The sequence below is a fragment of the Rhopalosiphum padi genome, chromosome 3 (genome assembly GCF_020882245.1).
Source record: "Rhopalosiphum padi isolate XX-2018 chromosome 3, ASM2088224v1, whole genome shotgun sequence".
Taxonomy (NCBI): Eukaryota; Metazoa; Arthropoda; class Insecta; order Hemiptera; family Aphididae; genus Rhopalosiphum; species Rhopalosiphum padi.
In genome coordinates this window covers 5349402-5368635 of record NC_083599.1, presented here as the reverse complement: position 1 = coordinate 5368635, position 19234 = coordinate 5349402, and the positions used below count along the sequence as shown (strand labels likewise).

Below are 19234 nucleotides of genomic sequence, written 5' to 3'. Positions count from 1 at the left end.
AAATTCATTAAAATTTATACTTTAATAAAAATACATCATTAATAAGGTCATTGCATGACGTAGTACATTATATAATATATATTTTCTAGTTTTATCTATTTTTATAATCAACAGATTTTGGTAAAATCTATATATAAGTATTTATTATATTATGCAAATTCAAACTAAAATAATAGAAACAATAAACTGTCGCAGATGATGATAAGTTTTCGTCATAATTAATATTCAATACTGTCTTTTCACTAAAAATATGTTTAAACTCAACTTTTAAATTATTTCTATCATTTTAATAAAGAGCTATATAGATACTAGGTATTTGGTAAAATAATAATTATCTTCCTACTTATTATCATGAACCTTCTAACTTTGGTTAGAATAATTATTCAATAAACTCAAGTTAAGTAACTCAAAAACTACTCGTTTATATATTGATTTAGATATATCAATATTATAAAATAAGTTCTCTGCTTAACAATTTATAAATGAAGAAGAAGATAAACCTCATTTAAAGCTAATAATTATACAGTAAAATCGCTAAAATACTACGCATTATGCTTTTTTGTATAAAAATTCCAATAAATCTTAATTTTGGTGGTTTTGGCCAAGTATAAAATATAGGTCTAAAATTATATTTTTAATTATTAAAAGTGAAAACTATTTCACAAAACTGTGAAGAAATAATGAAAAAAATATTGAAAATTGAGTGAAACGACTAGGAAGCATTAGTGGTTCTAGTTAAACTCTCTGACGCTGTTGCCAAATATATATAAATTAAAATTAAAATATGCATAATTTGAATTCAATTGTATTTAGTTAAGCTTAAAAACAAATGTTTAGATGAGTTGTTCTAACTGTAAATTTTAAAGAAAACTGTACTACAGGCCGAAATGACACTCTAGTCGAAAATAGAATGGTACAATTTGAAAGAAAAAGCTGAAAGCCCGTGGCCGGGTGTTGCCTGTCTCCTATATTTAACGGAAGTTTAGACTTCAAATCAAAAGTAAAAAAAAACCGAATCAACCGATCGAATGTAATTTCTATATCGATTTATGATATAACCTATTAAATATGATTTTATTATTTTGGCACTAAAATTCTATTGTAAAACATAAATATTAATTAGTCATTAAATTAAATTTATGTTGTTCAATATTAAATTAGAATGATACATTTTTTGCTTTAACTTTGGCTAAGTCCAAAGGTTAATATACTTAAACCGGCATTGTTCGCATATAAGAATTTTCCTAGCAAGATTTTTATTTTGATGTAGTCATTGTCTCGTTTATGATTTTATTTTATTCAAACTCGTAGTATCTTCTCATGATATGTTAAAGAATGCATTTATAAATAAACGGACACTTTATCTTTTTTCGGGTAAATATACTGCGTTTTAAAGTCAACTAATCTTTGTTTTGTAAGCGACTCATTCTACGTTGGAGTAACTGTCTAACAGTATTACTGTAAATTTTTTAGCTCAGTTGACAGTGATTATTATAATATTATTGTTTGTACGCATCTATACTAAATAAAAACATTTAAAATTATATTGTTTTATATTAAATTATTTATCCTCGATTACACTAAATTAATGGTAAGTATGTCCATTTTCAATATTTTTTGTAATAATATAATATTCGAACAGATTTCAACTACGCAAACTTAAAATCTACTCATCTCAACAGTTTACCTATTGTAGGGTAAAATTTTAAGTAGGTATAAGTAGGTTTTAGAAACTAAAAATTATTAAAAAAAAAAAAACAACAACAACATGTAGTCTATAGTACTTTTTTTATAATTATTAATTAATTGAATACATAAACATATAACTTATAAACTAGGTATATAAAATTATGTCTGATGTGCCATATCTAAACAAAATATAATATAAATATTATACGATCTATTGTATCTACTGAAATACACCTTTATTGTTTAATTTTACATTGGTATAATGCTTTAATCTGAATCCATTTGAATGGGTAAGATTATAACAATATTATTCATATGTCTTTGCTTTATTTACAAATCACGATCGTGATATTATATAATTATATTTGAAAGTTTTTTTGGTTGCAGTAGTTAAATCAAAAACACTGTTTGACAGTTTCCTATGTTTTTAACCAAAGGACAGACGTCAAGCGTAATAATGCCATAGTAGTTGTGACCTTCAACAATGAACCTGGAAAAGCACATCTAAAAACCTTGTTATTATTATTATACTCTTATAGTTTTAGGCTTAAGGTTAATGTTAAACAAATATGAAAACCTATTTATTTAGGCGTTTATAAAAGTGATTTAATAGAAAAAAGAATTATAATAAAATATAAATTATAATATACTTAATAGCAATAGATGTGAATCTTATACTCTTATTATGAGTGTACAGTTATTCAATTTTTATTATTTTGTAGTTGTTAAGAAATTTGTGACAAACATTCACGAGTATAAGCTTGCATTTTTATTTAACATAATATATTTTCATACTTGAAAAATCAAACTGTGTATAGCTCAGCGCCATTGTTAAAGTTAAATTGCTTTAAAATTTAAAAATATCATCCAATCCAGTGACTATTATGATAAATATGCTTGTTTTATTTTGATGTTACAATAACATGTCACTCAAAATGTTGAAATAGCTAACAAGTTATATCCCATGACTGAAAGAAAATTTTAATGGAATTGTACTGTTTAATGTAAGTGATAGTAATTTAGTTTAATTTTGTATTGTTTGCAATGGGTATTGTTGAGTTCAACGGTTTTACCAAGGCATCTGGCGAAGATCCTAATTGAACCAAAATCAGAAAATACGTAGCTATGGTACCTATTATCTGAAATTATAATATTTTAAATTTCATATAAATAGTTCTTTATAATGCTAGAATGTATAATGACATACCGATACAAACATTTCAAAGTCCAGACAAATAAAACCATAAATAACAAATTCTATTTTATGATCCAACATCTCCAAAATGAATAATTGTACCTATACAAATAAAAAAAAATTATTATTTCTACTTTTAAGTAAACATGTCTTCAATTTTTTTTTTCTTTACACAAAGTGGTAAAAATGTTATTTTGCATAGATAATCAATATATTTTTGTATAAGATTGTGTACCAAAATATTTAACCAACGTAAATCAATAGTGAGTAAATTAAAAACAGATAATATTAATAAATAATTAGTAAACCGTTTATAATTTCTGATCAATATTCAAATATTTTGTGATATAATAAATTGTTGATGAAAAATCTTATCATTATTTTTGTTAACCTCTCTTAGAACGTAATGCTATTAATAAACTATCGATCAACACGATTAAACTCAAGGCAAACTTAATCAAGTTTGAATATTTGATGTAGTATAAAAAGGCTTTGTCCTGTATGCTACAGTGGTATATTTACGCATGACCACAAATAGGTCTAGACCGCAAGTATATTGAAAATTCAAGAGTTTATATAATTGATTTGTATCCTAAACTAAAAACTTTGTTATTTGTAATGGTTGTATAATTCCTAAGTTCAGCATCTGTTGTAAGAAAGGTTTAACATCAATAATTATTATATTGTAGTATAGTGTAGTATACATATAACTGAAGTTTCATGGCCATTTTAATACAGATTTAGTTAATAGAGATCCGAAATTTGCATGAAATTACATAATCACAATGACGCATAGCCGAAGACTTTTTTGAATTTTATGGAGTCCTTAAATTGCATACACAAAACTGACAAAACGAGCAAATTAATATCATAAAATAAACCTCTGAGTATTTTTTTGTGAGGGTATAAGTTCCTACCTATGGGTTGACAATTTAAAATTTAAAAAGTGTATTGAGCTCGATTAAAACCCCAGAATGCGTGAGACGTTATTACGTTAGAAAATGAGAGACTTTTTAACAGTAATATTTTACTTTCTAACTTACTGCAGCAGGATACAAAAAAAATTTAATATTTACATAATCTATTATGTACATTGTAATTTATGATATTACATACCTTTCTTTTTGTGAGGTTTACTTCATTATATTCATTCATTTTCTTCTGAAATGTGATATTAATGAAATTCGCCTAAACAAAATATCAATATTATTATTTTCACTAGCCGTCAATATTTTTAATAAAGTCAACTATAAACTAATACAATATGTTTACTAGATTTATATACAATAAATGTTCTCTTCGTGTATATATAAAATTAACTTTAAAATTACTGGCTATAGAATTTATATTAGTATACTATTTTTAGATGGTTTAATAGAACGTGAAGATCGAATTTAGTTGATTTGTTATTTAATTCACGTTTAAACATGAATTTTTATTGATTTATTTTCATTTGTAATGGAATTTAAAACACAACACACATGTGGGCATATGGCACTCTAAAACAGTTCCGAAATGAAACCTAAAACAAAATTGTAGTTTAATGCTAAGATTAATTTTTAATGCCCCCCCCTACACACACATAAAAATATATATTTATATTTACACTAGTTCAAATTTTGGGAGAAGTAGTTAGGTAGAATTTTTTTTAGAGTGAAGTTGAACCCGTATGTACATAACTTTGTTATTGGTTACTAAACTATAATACTGGTTAAGTACCTACTTAATATTAAAATATTAATATTGTATAATATATAGAATATATTAGATAAAGCTAACATGATATACCAGTCTAAAGAAAACGTTTGGAAGATATTTTGTGTGTTATACTGACAATAGTCGTTATAGTACTCAAATAATAATAAAAATATTTTTTTTACGACCTGACGAGTTTAACTAGACTACTAACTGATTTTACCCTAATTTAAATTTGTGTTCTATAAATAAGGTAAAGATTGAATCCAATGTTTGTAGGTACTCCATTCATTTCCATATATTTTCGGATTAAATATATTGTTAACATTTCAGTTTCATTACGTACATTATTCAATGAAAGCTTGAAATTATCTAATTTTACATTTAGCGTAATATTCTCCAAAGAATTTTTCAAATCTAGGTACCCACCTACTTCTACAGCTGTTGAAATGGTTCCAAAAACAAAACGATAGGCACCAACGTATACAGTGTACACACTACACACTATGGTATGATAATTTATTATACGCACATTAACATATGCGCACATGTGGCACAAAATTATAATTTTAACAATAAATTACTAAATCAAATATTATGACATAATATTTGAGTCGTTTACGTAAAACAATGCGATTCACGTACAAATAAATACGAGTAAGTCGATCGATTTAACGCGACCTGTACGCGTCATCGTTTCATCGCGACGTTATGTCATAATAATATTATAATACAGTAGATTCTTATTATGTCGAACGTCGATATCACAAACTACATTGAAATCCCCTTGAAACAACCATTACACTTAATAGCGTTTTGCTCTCGATAACTCGAAATAAAATTAATCGTTTTTTGCTATCTCGAATACACAAAAATAATATTTTTATTACGGTAAGAACAAAGTACAGTAGGTACATTCAGTATAGTGATTGTGATTTCACGCGTGTGTAGTCGATATTTGTATAGTCATTCTTATACACATATTATAGTGAAATGGAAAATAATCGTAAATTTAATATCCTTACAATTAATTTTTTACATTCTTAAAATAAAACGAAAATAATATTAAACAAACTTTGATACCTAACAAATTAAAAAAAAAAAAAAAAAATTATTCATTGTTAGTATAGTTTATTGCAGATATACAATATTATGTATTATTAGTAATTTAAGTATATAATATTTAAATTACGAATTGTAAGCATTCAAATTATATACCAATTTTTTCAGTTTTTTTTTTTTTAAATGTTAATAAAACTCGATATCTCGAACTTTTTCCTGTTCCCCTCGAGATTCGACATAACGAGAATCTACTGCAGTATACGCGGTTGTTACCTGTTCGACGGTCGTATGGCAAGCGTCGATGATGAAGTACATCTGCAGCGTGCGTATGAGAGACTCGTAAAGAAAGTACAGCGTGATTCGGATGGTGTTGGCGCCGTCGGACATGAGCGTGTTGAACGCGGAGAGCATCATGAACGTGACGCCGAACACGTTGCCGACGATGTTGATGAACAATTGCGTTTGGAACGCTCTCGTCAGCGTTGTGCAAACGTCGCATATGTCCAGGTACGCGAGTCGTGCGGTCGACACGGAGAATCCCGACAGAAACGATGCCGAAATCGAGCCGACCGTATGCATTATCTGGACATTCAGTTTGTACAACACTCTGAAAAGACAATACCGTTGACATAATATTAATATAATAATATTGTATTATATCGTATGTACGTATGGCGTGTTCGGATATTTTTTATTTAGATCGCCGCCGGCTTTCGCCCGAGCAGTGACGAAATTATACGATACTACGTATAGCAGCGATTTATGTAGACGGTTTAGACAGTTTTTTAGTACTCGTACCGGCTGCAATGATGTGCATTGTACCATTTACCTCGTGGTAAAATACACGTTTTCGATGATGAAAACGATTATTGAATTCCAATATTACAAACGTGTGTCCCACTGTCCCGGTATAACTCGTCCGTCGACAGATAGACCAAAATAGTAATAATATGAATTAATATACGTATTGTACAGGCACGTCGTTACGAATAACCGAATAAATTTCATAGTACTGAAACAAAATTATTGGATAAAAGTGACCAATTTCTATCAATCGGGACAATGGGACGCAGCTACTCAAATAGTATTCTCCATACCGGTACATAAAATATAAAGTGCACTCTGCGTCTGCTCGCAAGTTTACTTGACTTTACAAAGATTAAACCAATAACTCGTTCAACGCCAAGGTTGAAAACAAAGTTTAATTAGACTAGCTAAAGTCGTCCCAAGTGAAAATTCAATATTTAGACTATAAGTATATTATCGAAATAGATAAAATGTTACATGGACTATTTGCCTCTGTATTTATACTAGTTTTATTAGGGATGTAAAAACCGATCATAGAATAACAGGTCAACTCAAAAATAATCCGACGTTATGATTATGTATGTAGATTGTACTACCACAAATTATTTTAAATAATTAGTGTAATTTATTATATAAGTTATATGATAATTATTTAAACTATAGTTAGTAGAAATTTAACATATTTTTCTATAAAAAAAAAATATATATAAACCGTTTTTGTCAATATTATATTATTATACTCGTGGATTTCCTTAACAAGATTGTTCAGAAGAATTTAATGAAAATATAACAATTTATTTATTACGAGAGACGAGACTATTATGTATTATATTATTTTTTGTATTGCTTACTTATAATTTTTCTGTTGTAAAATATTTGATTTAATATACGAAATATCTATCAACAAGAATACTATATAGGTACAAAAGTATTATAACGGATGTATAGAAATGGGGTCTATTATACTTATTGTTTAGAGTTTTAAAACTTTTAATACGAACCAGTATAGTTATCATTTCAATCAAACAATCATATTATAGGCGATATTTACATTTCCTGTACTTAATAATATCAATATAGATCATAGCATATTAACCAGGGTTTGAAATCGAAATAAAAATTTTCGATTTTAATTTCAATTTTGCTCATTGATATTAGTTTTTTGTTTATTTAAATTAATTAATAATAATATATTGATTTTATGATTTATGATTTTTATTTAGATTTTAAAAAGTATTTTTCAATTTTTCAATTTTAATTTAAATTTAAATTTTTTAAATATTATCTTCATATATTTAATGATTTCAATGTATTGCTATAATATTTTCAATTTTTTAAAATTCGATTTGATTTATAAGTAGTGATATTATGATATATTTCTGAAGACATTTAAACAATTTTAATTTTGACTTAATATTTTACATATAACATATTATTATAGGGAAGTATTATTTTTCTAATATGATAATATACAAATCTTAGGACATTTTTTACATATCATACAGGAAGTCCGGCATATCATATTTGTTACTCGTACATGGTACATACAATTCCAATTTAAAATATAAAGATATAAGAACTTAGTGATACATCTTATATAATTGATATTGCTTTATTATATGATACAAAATATCTATGTACGGAATACAATGTTGAAAAAAATAAAATTTCTGGGCTCAAAACGATTGCTAATCGAACGCATGGATTGTTAATCGTACCAATAATCGGTATAGCTACTCATATTCTAAAAAAAACCAATTACAAACTATGAAGTATCTATTACTTTCGTTATTAGGTACTTCTAACTTATTAATTTCTTACCAATTATTATTATTATTATACATAGTTATATTTTATATACCCGTTGAGCGTTGACAATTGTTGAATTCAGTTTTTTTTTCAAATTTCAAATTTATCTATCTTATTTTGATATAAATTATCGATTTGAATTTTTAATTTTGAATATCATTAACCGACATTTTCGATTTCTATATAACTTTGAAATCGATGTCAAGTACTGGAATATTCATTAGTATAATAATAATTCTTAGATTCATTAAATCCTTATATTGTACACCTATTGCTTATAACACTCAACAGATAGAAATACTATCTGTGTATACTATACCCTATTAATATATTATATTATGATGACAAATAACAATTAAAGAATTCGAACAGGCACATATTTTAGAAACTTTTCTTTTTTTTTTAATTTAACTGTATAAATATGACTAATAACTGTTCTAAAACTACAACCGCATAAAGCAATAAGCATAACTCTTTGAATCTAAAAAGAAAAAAAACTTAAACGTAGAAATTTATCAATCAATCGTTTTACATTAATTGTTATAATATTATATTTTATCGATGCGAAATAACTCAGTAGGCAGGTGGTACCTATATCAGACATTCGTCGGCGTTAAACACTATACAAAGTAAAAGCGAACATGAAATTTCTAAAAAAAAAAATGCGTGCGGAAAACAAACATCCGGACATAATTTCTCGGAGCTAATAAATTTTCGAAGAAAATCGAAAATGTATTTTTATAAAGTTTGCGTTCCTCTATAGATAAAACATTAATATGACGTGAACTTTATACACGCGCACGTTACGGTATTACGAGTATCCTCGTGCGAATGACGGGCCCCGGTGGGGTGGGTGGGGGGGGAGGAGTAGGTGGCTGTTTGACGGGCGCCGAAGGTCGTCGCTCGTGATAGTGACTGACAGACGGCGGCAAAGTCCTCGAGACGACTCGTATTATTTTATACACACACACACACATATATATACTTAATATTATTATTGTGATGTATAAACGTTATCGTCGTCTGCGGTGAGTGGTTTTCTTTTTTTTTCCGTTTGTCTCGTCCGGTGGCGCGAAATTGCCGGAGACTTCGGCGGCGCGCGAGGGCGACGACAATATATAATGATCATAATATGACATAATGGGTGTGACTCGGCGGCGATCCGCTCAAGGCTCAAACTCGGTACCGTCGTCGCGCTTTTCAGAGCGAACCGATTCCTCGCCGCCGCCGCCGCCGTCCGACCCGACCCGACCCGATATTATAATATCTGGCAAACGGCTGTGCGCGCGCGCGTCGCGTGCGACTACGTCACCGGCGTCTATTGTGCGTGCGCTTCGAGACGACCCTTCGTGACGGCGTCGTAAACGGCGCGAAAAGGTTGCGGCGAGTGACATCATTGTCGTTTATCATATTACATTATCGTTGTGATTTGTCATTGTTCTTGGGCGGCTCGGAAGGCCGCACACGAAACGCTCGCGCGGCACACCACTTTTGTCCGGCCGCCCCGGCGCCAGTCGGCCGCGTATATATACCGCCGGACGGCACACGATCCGCAACACTCGTACGCTTCCGACCGTCTAAGTGATAACCGTCGCCGCCACCGTCGTTCGCTCAAAACCGTCTTCCGACGCACACACAACCGTCCACGCCCCGACGCCGGTTGTACGACGACCGAACCGGCCGCCGACCGTCGACAAGCGCACGCCGAGCCACCGCGCTCCCGCAACGATGACGACCGCCAATAAGGTAACCATAGGATTTTCTTGACTTACGCCTTGTCGCCCTCTGTGTCGTGTGCCTAAAAGTCGAGATCGGTCTAACTGACGTATACAGACGTATAAGTGGTCTGCAGTGAACCAGTTATCGATACCGCGATTACAACGGCCTTTCGATAAAGGGCGCACGAGAGTATATATACGATCCGGCTTTTTGCATTATACCTGACAGACATTACGTTATAGTGCTGTGTACTCTGAGGGGAGGGAGTGGCAATTCGAGTGACTAACAATTTAGAGGCACTAAAAATCTAAAAAAAAAAAAAAAATTATTTTCGAATAGATTACAAGACATTAGGCTTAGGTACAAACTTACACTCATATACCTAGCTATACCTAAATGTTATTATTTTTTTTTTTTTTTAATAGGTGTATTAGGTTAATTGTTTATTCAATACATTTTTTTCAGTTATATTCTCTAAAATATGACTAAATATTTTAAATAAATCTTTCATAATATACAGTAGATGTATCATCATTACTTTTAATATATTTACATTGTTTTTCTAAAATACGTTACGTTTCTTTGTGGGTAGGTATTCGACTTATTTCGCATTTTTCAATGATTAAAATATATTCAATGCGAACATTATGATATATAAACAGGTGGATATTATCATTGTAATTTGTTTTACACTTCTTATGTGATGTGATAGTTTCTTTTTGTTACCAAAATTTGGTTTTGTAAAACCAATTTTTTCCGAATTTTATTGTTTTTATTATTGCGGCTTATAATATTTCTTAATATACAATCATTAAAATAAAATGTTTAAAATAGTTAAAATGTATTTAATTTAATTTTTATTTACCAAGTATAAACTAGGTAATACATGTATATTACAGTTGTACATCTTTGTTTTGAATGATTACATAATATTATATAGTATATATATATATTATAAATGTAACAGTCAACGAATGTTGGTTATTATTTTGGTTGTTGACACAAAATATTCAAATGTATTGTATTTTACCAATTTTTTATTAATTAAATATTATAAACATTTATTTTCAATAAAAAATTTTTTTTTTAATTTAAACTATTTATGTAATATATTTTAATAAAAAAGATATCACATCCCCGATATTTAAAGACTATATTTAAGCCAAATTTTCTTTAAATAATAATAAAAAAATAATAAAAACTAAGAAATATATATATATTTCTTCGATATATGTAGTGAAAATTGGCTGCAATAAATATTATCGCCGTGAGTTTGTCACACACAAAACTATTTTCATAGATAAATTATGGATTGTGCTGTGGCGTGTGGCATCCTTTTAAGCGTGTCAAACCCGGTTATTTATTATAGGATACGAATTAAGGAAATTTCTTGTCTCATGGTGCAAAGGGGGCTTATAAACTGTGTGAAAAAATAGAACCACACCACTTGAACGATTAAAAATGTCTTTATAGTAAAATTATAATTCTTCGTAGATAAGTAATATAGATTTTATATTTAAAACAAGAAAACTTTATTATTTAGTTTAAATTGAACTTTGGTTTTTGAATTAATTTAAAATAGTGACAAAGCAATTTTATTTCGTGAAACTCAAAAACTTTTTAAATATTAACTCTATTAGTACTTCTAAAGTATTTTTTTTAAATTTGAATCTAATGTAATTTGTTGAAAGTCTTAATCTTTAAAACAAAAGAAATCCGACTATTTCACGAAACATGAGTTTTTGAGATAGGTACGTTTTTATACTAAAATCGATTAGACTCGGATATGTAGATACTAGATAAAGTTTAAACATTTTAAAATAAATCTAGTGGGTGGTATAGAATGAGTTATATTATTACTATTATTATTTAAAGAGATTGACATGCTTTAATGATATAATTAAAAAACAGTTTTTAGAGTAATTTACTCTAAATCAGTTTTGAGTGGCTCATTTAAAGAAGGTGAGTAGGTTAATTGAATCTTCTTTAACCTTTTTATTTTTATGATTTTGCACATTTTTAATAAATTTCTTAAGATGATGTCAACGCACTTTTTATTTTATTTCTTTGGCCCACACACAATATACACAAATTGCGTACACAACAAATATTTTTTTTATGTTTTTGAGTAATTTTAATGTAAAATAACTTGTTAAAAAAAAATGAGAATATTATTTTTGAGGGCATTATATCAATTTGCTTTAATATCCATTTAAATCTATAAACATTTATTTTTTATTTTAAAAGTTGAATTTCAAGTCAAATAATAATAATAAAATATAAAAATTTCAAAAATATTATCCTCTATAAATTTTATAACAGATATTTTCACTCTAAGATTACTCAAAAACCATGTAAACAGTTTTACACGAATGCGATTTATATATTATGTTGCACGTAGGTCTAAGAGAAAAAACAAAATATATCACGTTGACATTTTAAATATTTTTAAATTAATGGCTGTAATTTTTAATTTTAAAAATACACGTCGTACTTGTAGTTCTTCGTCTTAAAATGTCTTTATGGCGAGTAATAAATATTATACAAAATAACTAAAATAATTTAAAGGATGTAATACTTAGATAGAAAATTAGTCTATTTAATCTAATATTAAAAACAACAGTTAAATGTCCGATTATCATAATATTTAAAGGTAATGTTAAGCGTTAGCAAGATGTAAACGTTATACATGGATACGATGTACTCAAAAAATTAATATTGGTTATGACTTATGAGACTCTACGAGTAAACACACGCAATATTCTTTAAAAAATATTTAATGTGTACAATTAAAATATAAATATTTATTATTTTTTATTATTTTTATTTATATTTATTTATTTTATTTTATTTTATTTTTTATTATGAGTAAAGTATATGAATAGTACATTCAGCCAAATGAGTAAGAATATAGGTTAAATGGGTTGATATTATTGGTATGTTACTGGAATATCAAAATTTTGCCAGATTAACTTATTGATGAGTAAGACTTTAAAATATAAATATTAATTTTGTGATATTGATGTTAATGAATAATGATTATGACGTAAAATATGTATAAATCATAATAATAAAGCAATATCATTTAAATGCCACTTATATTTACAATGCAATGTATACGTACTCAATAGTAATAATTAATAAGTACCTATTTAATTTTGTTTTACAACATATTTAATCTTTCAGGTAACAATTTAGATATATATAATTTAGCCCAAGTATTTTATTCTTATAAATTAAAATGTTAGATATAAATTTATCACAATTGTAAGGTATCTTAGGGTGAAATCTTCTAGACTCTGAGTTCTGAATAAATACATAATATTATCCCTAAGAAAAAATCCTAGTACGCCACTGATTGTCCTTGTATAATAAAGGATACTTGATAAAGTTACAAGCCGAAATATACATTAATAAACTACGTGTTTTTGAATATAATATATTATTACTTATTACACTTAACTTTCTTATAAATCAGTAATTTGTTGAGTAACTTTAGGTTATAATGTTATATTAAAGATATAATTATATGTTATTGCTAACCATTATATTTTATATTTCATAATGTATTTTATCGGTCAATATAACATTTTGGTACATTAATAATATTATATATATAAATGAGTGCGGAAATAAATAAATAAGTAGAACTATTTTTGTTTCAGAAATTAATTATTGTGGTATGTCTATTGAGATTGTGTATTTGCCAGCAATATGAACAGTCAGGAGGACAAGGAGGTTATTCATCGTCAGGTGGAAAATATAACTCTCCTTCCTCTGCAGGAAGGTCTGCAGCATCCGGAAGACCAAATGGTGGTTCTGGCTCCAATGGTTATAATCCTACATCCGGTTTTCCTGGCCAAGGTCAAGGCGGAAAAGGTGGCTACGGAAACGGTTTAAATGGAAACTCAAGATATTCAGGAAGTCAAAATGCAGGTGGCATAAATTGTGGCCCCAATGATAATAATGGTGGCTTTGGTGGATCCAATAATGGTTTTGGAGGATATGGAACCAATGGCTTAAATAGTGGTTCCAATGGCGGTGGAAATTATGGGGGTGGAAGCAGTGGTTTTCCAGGAGGAAATGGAGAATATGGAAGTGGAGGCTCAGGAGGTGGGGGAGGATATGGAAATGGAGGTTTTGGTAGTAGTGGTAGTGGCGGTGGTGGAGGATATGGAAGTGGAGGTATTAATGGACGTGGAAATAGTGGTTTAGGAGGTAGTAGTAGTTACGGAAATGGTGGTTTAGGTGGAAGCGGTGGATATGGGAACGGCGGTGCAGGAAGCAGCGGGGGAAATGGGAACGGTGGTGCAGGAGGCAGTGGAGGATATGGAAATGGGGGTTCAGGAGGTTCAGGAGGATATGGTAATGGAGGTTTAGGTGGTAATGGAGGCTTAGGAGGTAATGGAGGATATGGTAATGGAGGCTTAGGAGGTTCAGGAGGATATGGTAATGGGGGCTTAGGAGGTAATGGTGGTTTAGGAGGTGGTAGAGGATATGGAAATGGAGGTTCAGGAGGTTCAGGAGGATATGGTAATGGAGGTTTAGGTGGTAATGGAGGCTTAGGAGGTTCAGGAGGATATGGTAACGGAGGTTCAGGAGGTTTAGGAGGATATGGTAATGGAGGTTTAGGAGGTAATGGAGGTTTAGGAGGTAATGGAGGCTTAGGAGGTTCAGGAGGATATGGTAACGGAGGTTCAGGAGGATATGGTAATGGAGGTTTAGGAGGTAATGGTGGTTTAGGAGGTAGTGGAGGATATGGAAATGGAGGTAATGGAGCTAATGGTGGAAATTTTAATCCAAATCAAAATGCTCCTCCTGCTGCCAAAGTTAGTTTCAATAGCTATTTTGGAAAATCCGGACGAAATGGCCGAGGACAATTCGGTGGATCAAATAATGGAGGATTTGGCAGTCCCGGTGGTCAAAATGGTGGTGGTTCTGGATCCTACGGTGGCCAAAATAATGGAGGTTTTGGCAGTCCCGGTGGTCAAAATGGTGGTGGTTCTGGATCCTACGGTAGTCAAACCAATGGCGGTTCTGGCGCTTATGGTGGACTGAACGGAGGAGGTTCTGGTTCATACGGTGGTCAAAATAGTGGAGGCTTTGGTTCTCATGGAGGAGGTTCTTCTCCATATGGTGCACAAAATGGTATTGGTAACGGTTTGGGATCTGGGCAATACGGAGAATCAGACTTTGGCGGATCCGGACAAAATAACGGATTCGGAAAAAATTCTCCTGGAGGATTTTCATCAGAATCTTCTGGTCAAGGATCTAATGGGTATTGATACTTAACATTGTAATTTTAAATTATAATTAATTTATTAAATTATTGTTTTATAAACTAATTTTATGTATTAACATTAAATATGTGTATTATTTATAAATATTGATTTCTAATTTGAGTTTTTCTTACTAAACACTTCCTTAAAAACAAAATAATTATACGCTGAGATTATTATTACCAGTAACAACAGATTATAATCTGTAATTAAATTCGTATTAAAGTATTGCTTTAATTGAAGTAATTACATTTAAATTGCATTAATACTATAACTAGAAATTGTGTTGAATAACTATATATTCTATTCCATCACCGATTAAGAATAGTTGAAGTATAGATATAAAATCAATATTTTTATATTAAAAACGCTCGGAAAGTAAGTAATTGCTTTGCTGATTATAGTTTTAGGTGCCTAGTGTCATTTGCCCATTGGGTAGGTCCCTATAATGTCTGTACTCTGTATTAAATATCAATTTCAATGATGGATTATTGAATACGAAAATGACTGAGTAAAGAGCCTATAAATTATAGTTATATTTTATGATAAAATAGATCTACATATCTTGAAAATTTAATTGCGTTTTTAAAATATAATAATGTACAAAGATAAAAAAAGAAATTTTTTATGAACCTATAACTACAAAATAGTTAGCAAATTTTCATAAATATTGTCATAATGTTAACTGCAAATGCTTATACATAAAAAAAGTCGTCTCTATTTAACTTAAATATTTTAAATGGCTATAAAAAAAAACTAATGAGGAACTTTGTACTAAACTTTCAATTTTTTTGACTTGACAAAAAATTGCTTATCGACATTTATTAACAAAAAAGATAAAATTAAGAAATTTCAAATATCTTTAATTAACTCAAAAAAGTCAAAATATTTTAAAAATGATGTTATGTTTAAAATATACATAAAGAACCCCCTCTTCCTTATAAATAACAATTAAACACATCATTCATCAAAACATCTCAACAAACAACAATCAACATAAGAAGAAGCTTTCAATCAACGCAACACTGAGAATAATCCATTTTATTGAAACCAGTACACCTTAATAAAAAAAAAAATGATATTTAAATTTATTAGTTGTAGTCTAAAACAATAATGACTTCAAAAATTATAATTGAAATTGTAAAACATTTTTTTTAAAACAATTAGAATTATTCAAATTAATTATTGTAGATACTTAAATGAATTCTTTGTATCTAATTTTAATGTTATTATAGTTCAATAAATTATTTATTTACCATGCATATTTATTTATTTTTTTATTTATAAAAATTAACAGCTCAACGATTAATAAATCGGATTACAGATATATTATAAATGGTGCTTCCTAAAAAATTGTATCCACAAGTCTCATTAAATGTAATTCCGCCACTATCTAATACTAATCATAATACTAATGAATAATGATTATTATCATTAACTCGGGATAGTAAAACTAAACTAGCAATATAATGGTGAATCATTGAATCAATATTTGTGCTTTGTGCAATATAAATCATGTTTATTGTCTTTTTGAACATGTTATACAATTATCATTATTATCAATACCGACAATACCTAATCGTCGGATATGATGTTTATGAATATCCCATTATACAAATCATATATAATATTATTATTTGATGCGGAGCAAAAAACCACAAACATTATTTCACGATGGTCACTATGGGCTACGCTAACGGTAAAGGCATTGTTGATTCTATATAGTGCTGATGTAGAGTTTAAGTAGGTAGTGCGTCACTGACCTTTTGGCAAAAAACACGTGATCCACGAACACGAGCGTCACGTAATAGTTGCCGACTATCGATATCGTACTGAGCAACGCCACTACGGCGGATGCGATCGCGTTCTTCCGGCCGTACTCCATCAGCAGACCGTACTTGAGGTAACCGAACACGACGACCGCCAGAGCCAGCCAAGCGCGGGTTCGGTATTCGATCGACCAACGTCCGGTTGCCACGACGCCCGCGCATTCGCCGTTCTGGTTGTTCGCTACTTGTAGTGACCGTTCCACGCGGCTCAGCGAGTGCTGGACGTGCCGCAATCGGACCCCAAACGCGACCGTCAGCAACATGCTGATCGCACCGATCGCGTTCGTCGACACCGTGTGCAAACTGTTGCCGTCCCCGGCGTTGTCGTCGTCCATCCACATCGACCGGACCTCGTCAAACGCCAAGTAAAACTGTACGGCGATTATGGCGAACAGCACGGCGTGACCGTTCATGGCAGAGGGATTCGTCAATATTGTAACAAATTACGATTGTAATTGTTTCGAGAATATTTTTTCGAACAAAAAAACCCGTTGTAGGTAGTTGGCGACGACGCCAAATCGGGAAGGTCGTATTTCGTGGTACCTACCGCTATCAAAGACGTAGTATATACACCTTAAGCACGGACCCGGCAAACACTCGTCCGTATATTATATTATTATGTCCACGACAACTTTTCAACGTCATTAATAAAATGGTCGGTTGCCACTAGACGCGCGTGTTGTTGCCGCGTTTATACGTTTTCAAGTGTTTTTGCTGTCACAATGTGTACAAACAATTACAATTAATGTGATAGAATATAATATTATAATAATATGAGCCACTCGAACTCAATCGATTTTACACCTTTGGTGAATGGTTTACGTATTTATGGGGGTGGTTGAGAGAGCTATACAGCGCTCCGTCCCCTTCTTGTGAAATGTCTTTGAAAAAAAGTAAGTGGTCATCGTTTTATTGCTATTTACGTACAAGAGCCTATTTTGTCGAAAACGTGGACAATTTTAATAATTTAATTTTCGTAGAAATATTGTTGTAGAAATGTGTATACTTATAATTGTACGACTTGACGTTACATTTCGTTATTTTATTATTATTAAACTTAATAGTTAATACTAAACTAAATTATTTACTTATTTTACACCAATAATGGTGTTAATATGATTTTTATGTTTGAGTTTCTTTGACCAGTTTTTCAATTCTCGGATGAATCTGCAGGATCGTAGACCACCTATGACAGACCCGCAGACCCCCGGTTGAAAAACACTGATGTAGATTAATTTTAATACATTCACTGTTTATAATACCATGAACCTACCTATTCACATCTTTCTACAGTAAGTTGGACGTTGGTATTGACTTAAAAATTAACAACAATAATATATAATATGCAGCATATAAATTTATATTATTATAATAATAATAAATATTATTTATGATAAAATGATTGTAAATTTGTAATGTTTTAAGCAAAAATTAAATTAACCGACCATCATAGTAACAGTGAAATTCATTACTTTAATAGCAATATAAAAAAACCATAACATGCAATATACTTAGTAGTATAGACCGAAAGACCATCTTCGTTCAGATTTGTTTTTCACAAACAATGATACAATGTTGAATTCAAATTTAACACATCCATCACACCCATTACAGTGACTCACTCGATTACAATACAACAAAGCGGTACCTACTTGCCCATTATTTTTATTTATTTATTATATTTTCATAATTTTCTTATTTATAATCTAAGTTTTCGAGTAAACAACCTCTTGGACCATTTATTAAAGGTGCTACGATGGTTATTTTTTTTACTTCGATGTTTTTATTTTATCACCAAATTTGATTCAAGATACGTACTAAGATAATTAACTGGAAATAAAAAAATTATATGATCAGTGTTTGAGCCACAAAGTCGTTTCTTCCATCAATAGACTGTCTATTGATCATTATTATATGCGATAATATGCTGATCAGAGTGACGCCGACCTTCCCTTTGTTACCTCCATTCCCCTCGTAATCGTTCCTCACAATTATCAGTTTATAAGAATTATTTTAATTAACAATTAATTTATTATGCATATTATTTAATATTCATTGTTTTTGGATAATATACATAAATATTACATCAGAGTTGCCATACTCCACTTTAATGTAAGTTAAATTGAGTACTAATAAAATTACAAGGCGTT

At 30.1% G+C, this 19234-nt stretch overlaps 2 protein-coding genes across 5 annotated transcripts; one reads left to right on the top strand and one right to left on the bottom strand.

Annotated features, from left to right (window-relative positions):
* Nucleotides 1-1849: 1849 nt before the first annotated feature.
* Nucleotides 1850-17641, bottom strand: LOC132926283 (uncharacterized). The gene is made up of 5 exons (XM_060990630.1): nucleotides 17019-17641; nucleotides 5915-6248; nucleotides 4001-4072; nucleotides 2897-2986; nucleotides 1850-2828 (listed from the first exon to the last, which is right to left on the bottom strand). Exons 1-5 carry the CDS (start codon nucleotides 17495-17497, stop codon nucleotides 2709-2711), a joined length of 1095 nt encoding a protein of 364 aa, XP_060846613.1. The 5' UTR covers nucleotides 17498-17641; the 3' UTR covers nucleotides 1850-2708.
* LOC132927560 (uncharacterized) lies at nucleotides 9513-15360 on the top strand. 4 transcript variants are annotated; one of them, XM_060992108.1, is made up of 3 exons: nucleotides 9517-10003; nucleotides 13642-14578; nucleotides 14672-15360. In XM_060992108.1, exons 1-3 carry the CDS (start codon nucleotides 9986-9988, stop codon nucleotides 15259-15261), a joined length of 1545 nt encoding a protein of 514 aa, XP_060848091.1. In that variant the 5' UTR covers nucleotides 9517-9985; the 3' UTR covers nucleotides 15262-15360. The 4 variants fall into 4 exon arrangements, with proteins under 4 accessions (XP_060848090.1, XP_060848091.1, XP_060848092.1 ...); XM_060992109.1 differs by having other exon boundaries at nucleotides 9519-10003; nucleotides 13642-14518; nucleotides 14639-15360; XM_060992110.1 differs by having other exon boundaries at nucleotides 9520-10003; nucleotides 13642-14350; nucleotides 14537-15360.
* Nucleotides 17642-19234: the final 1593 nt, after the last annotated feature.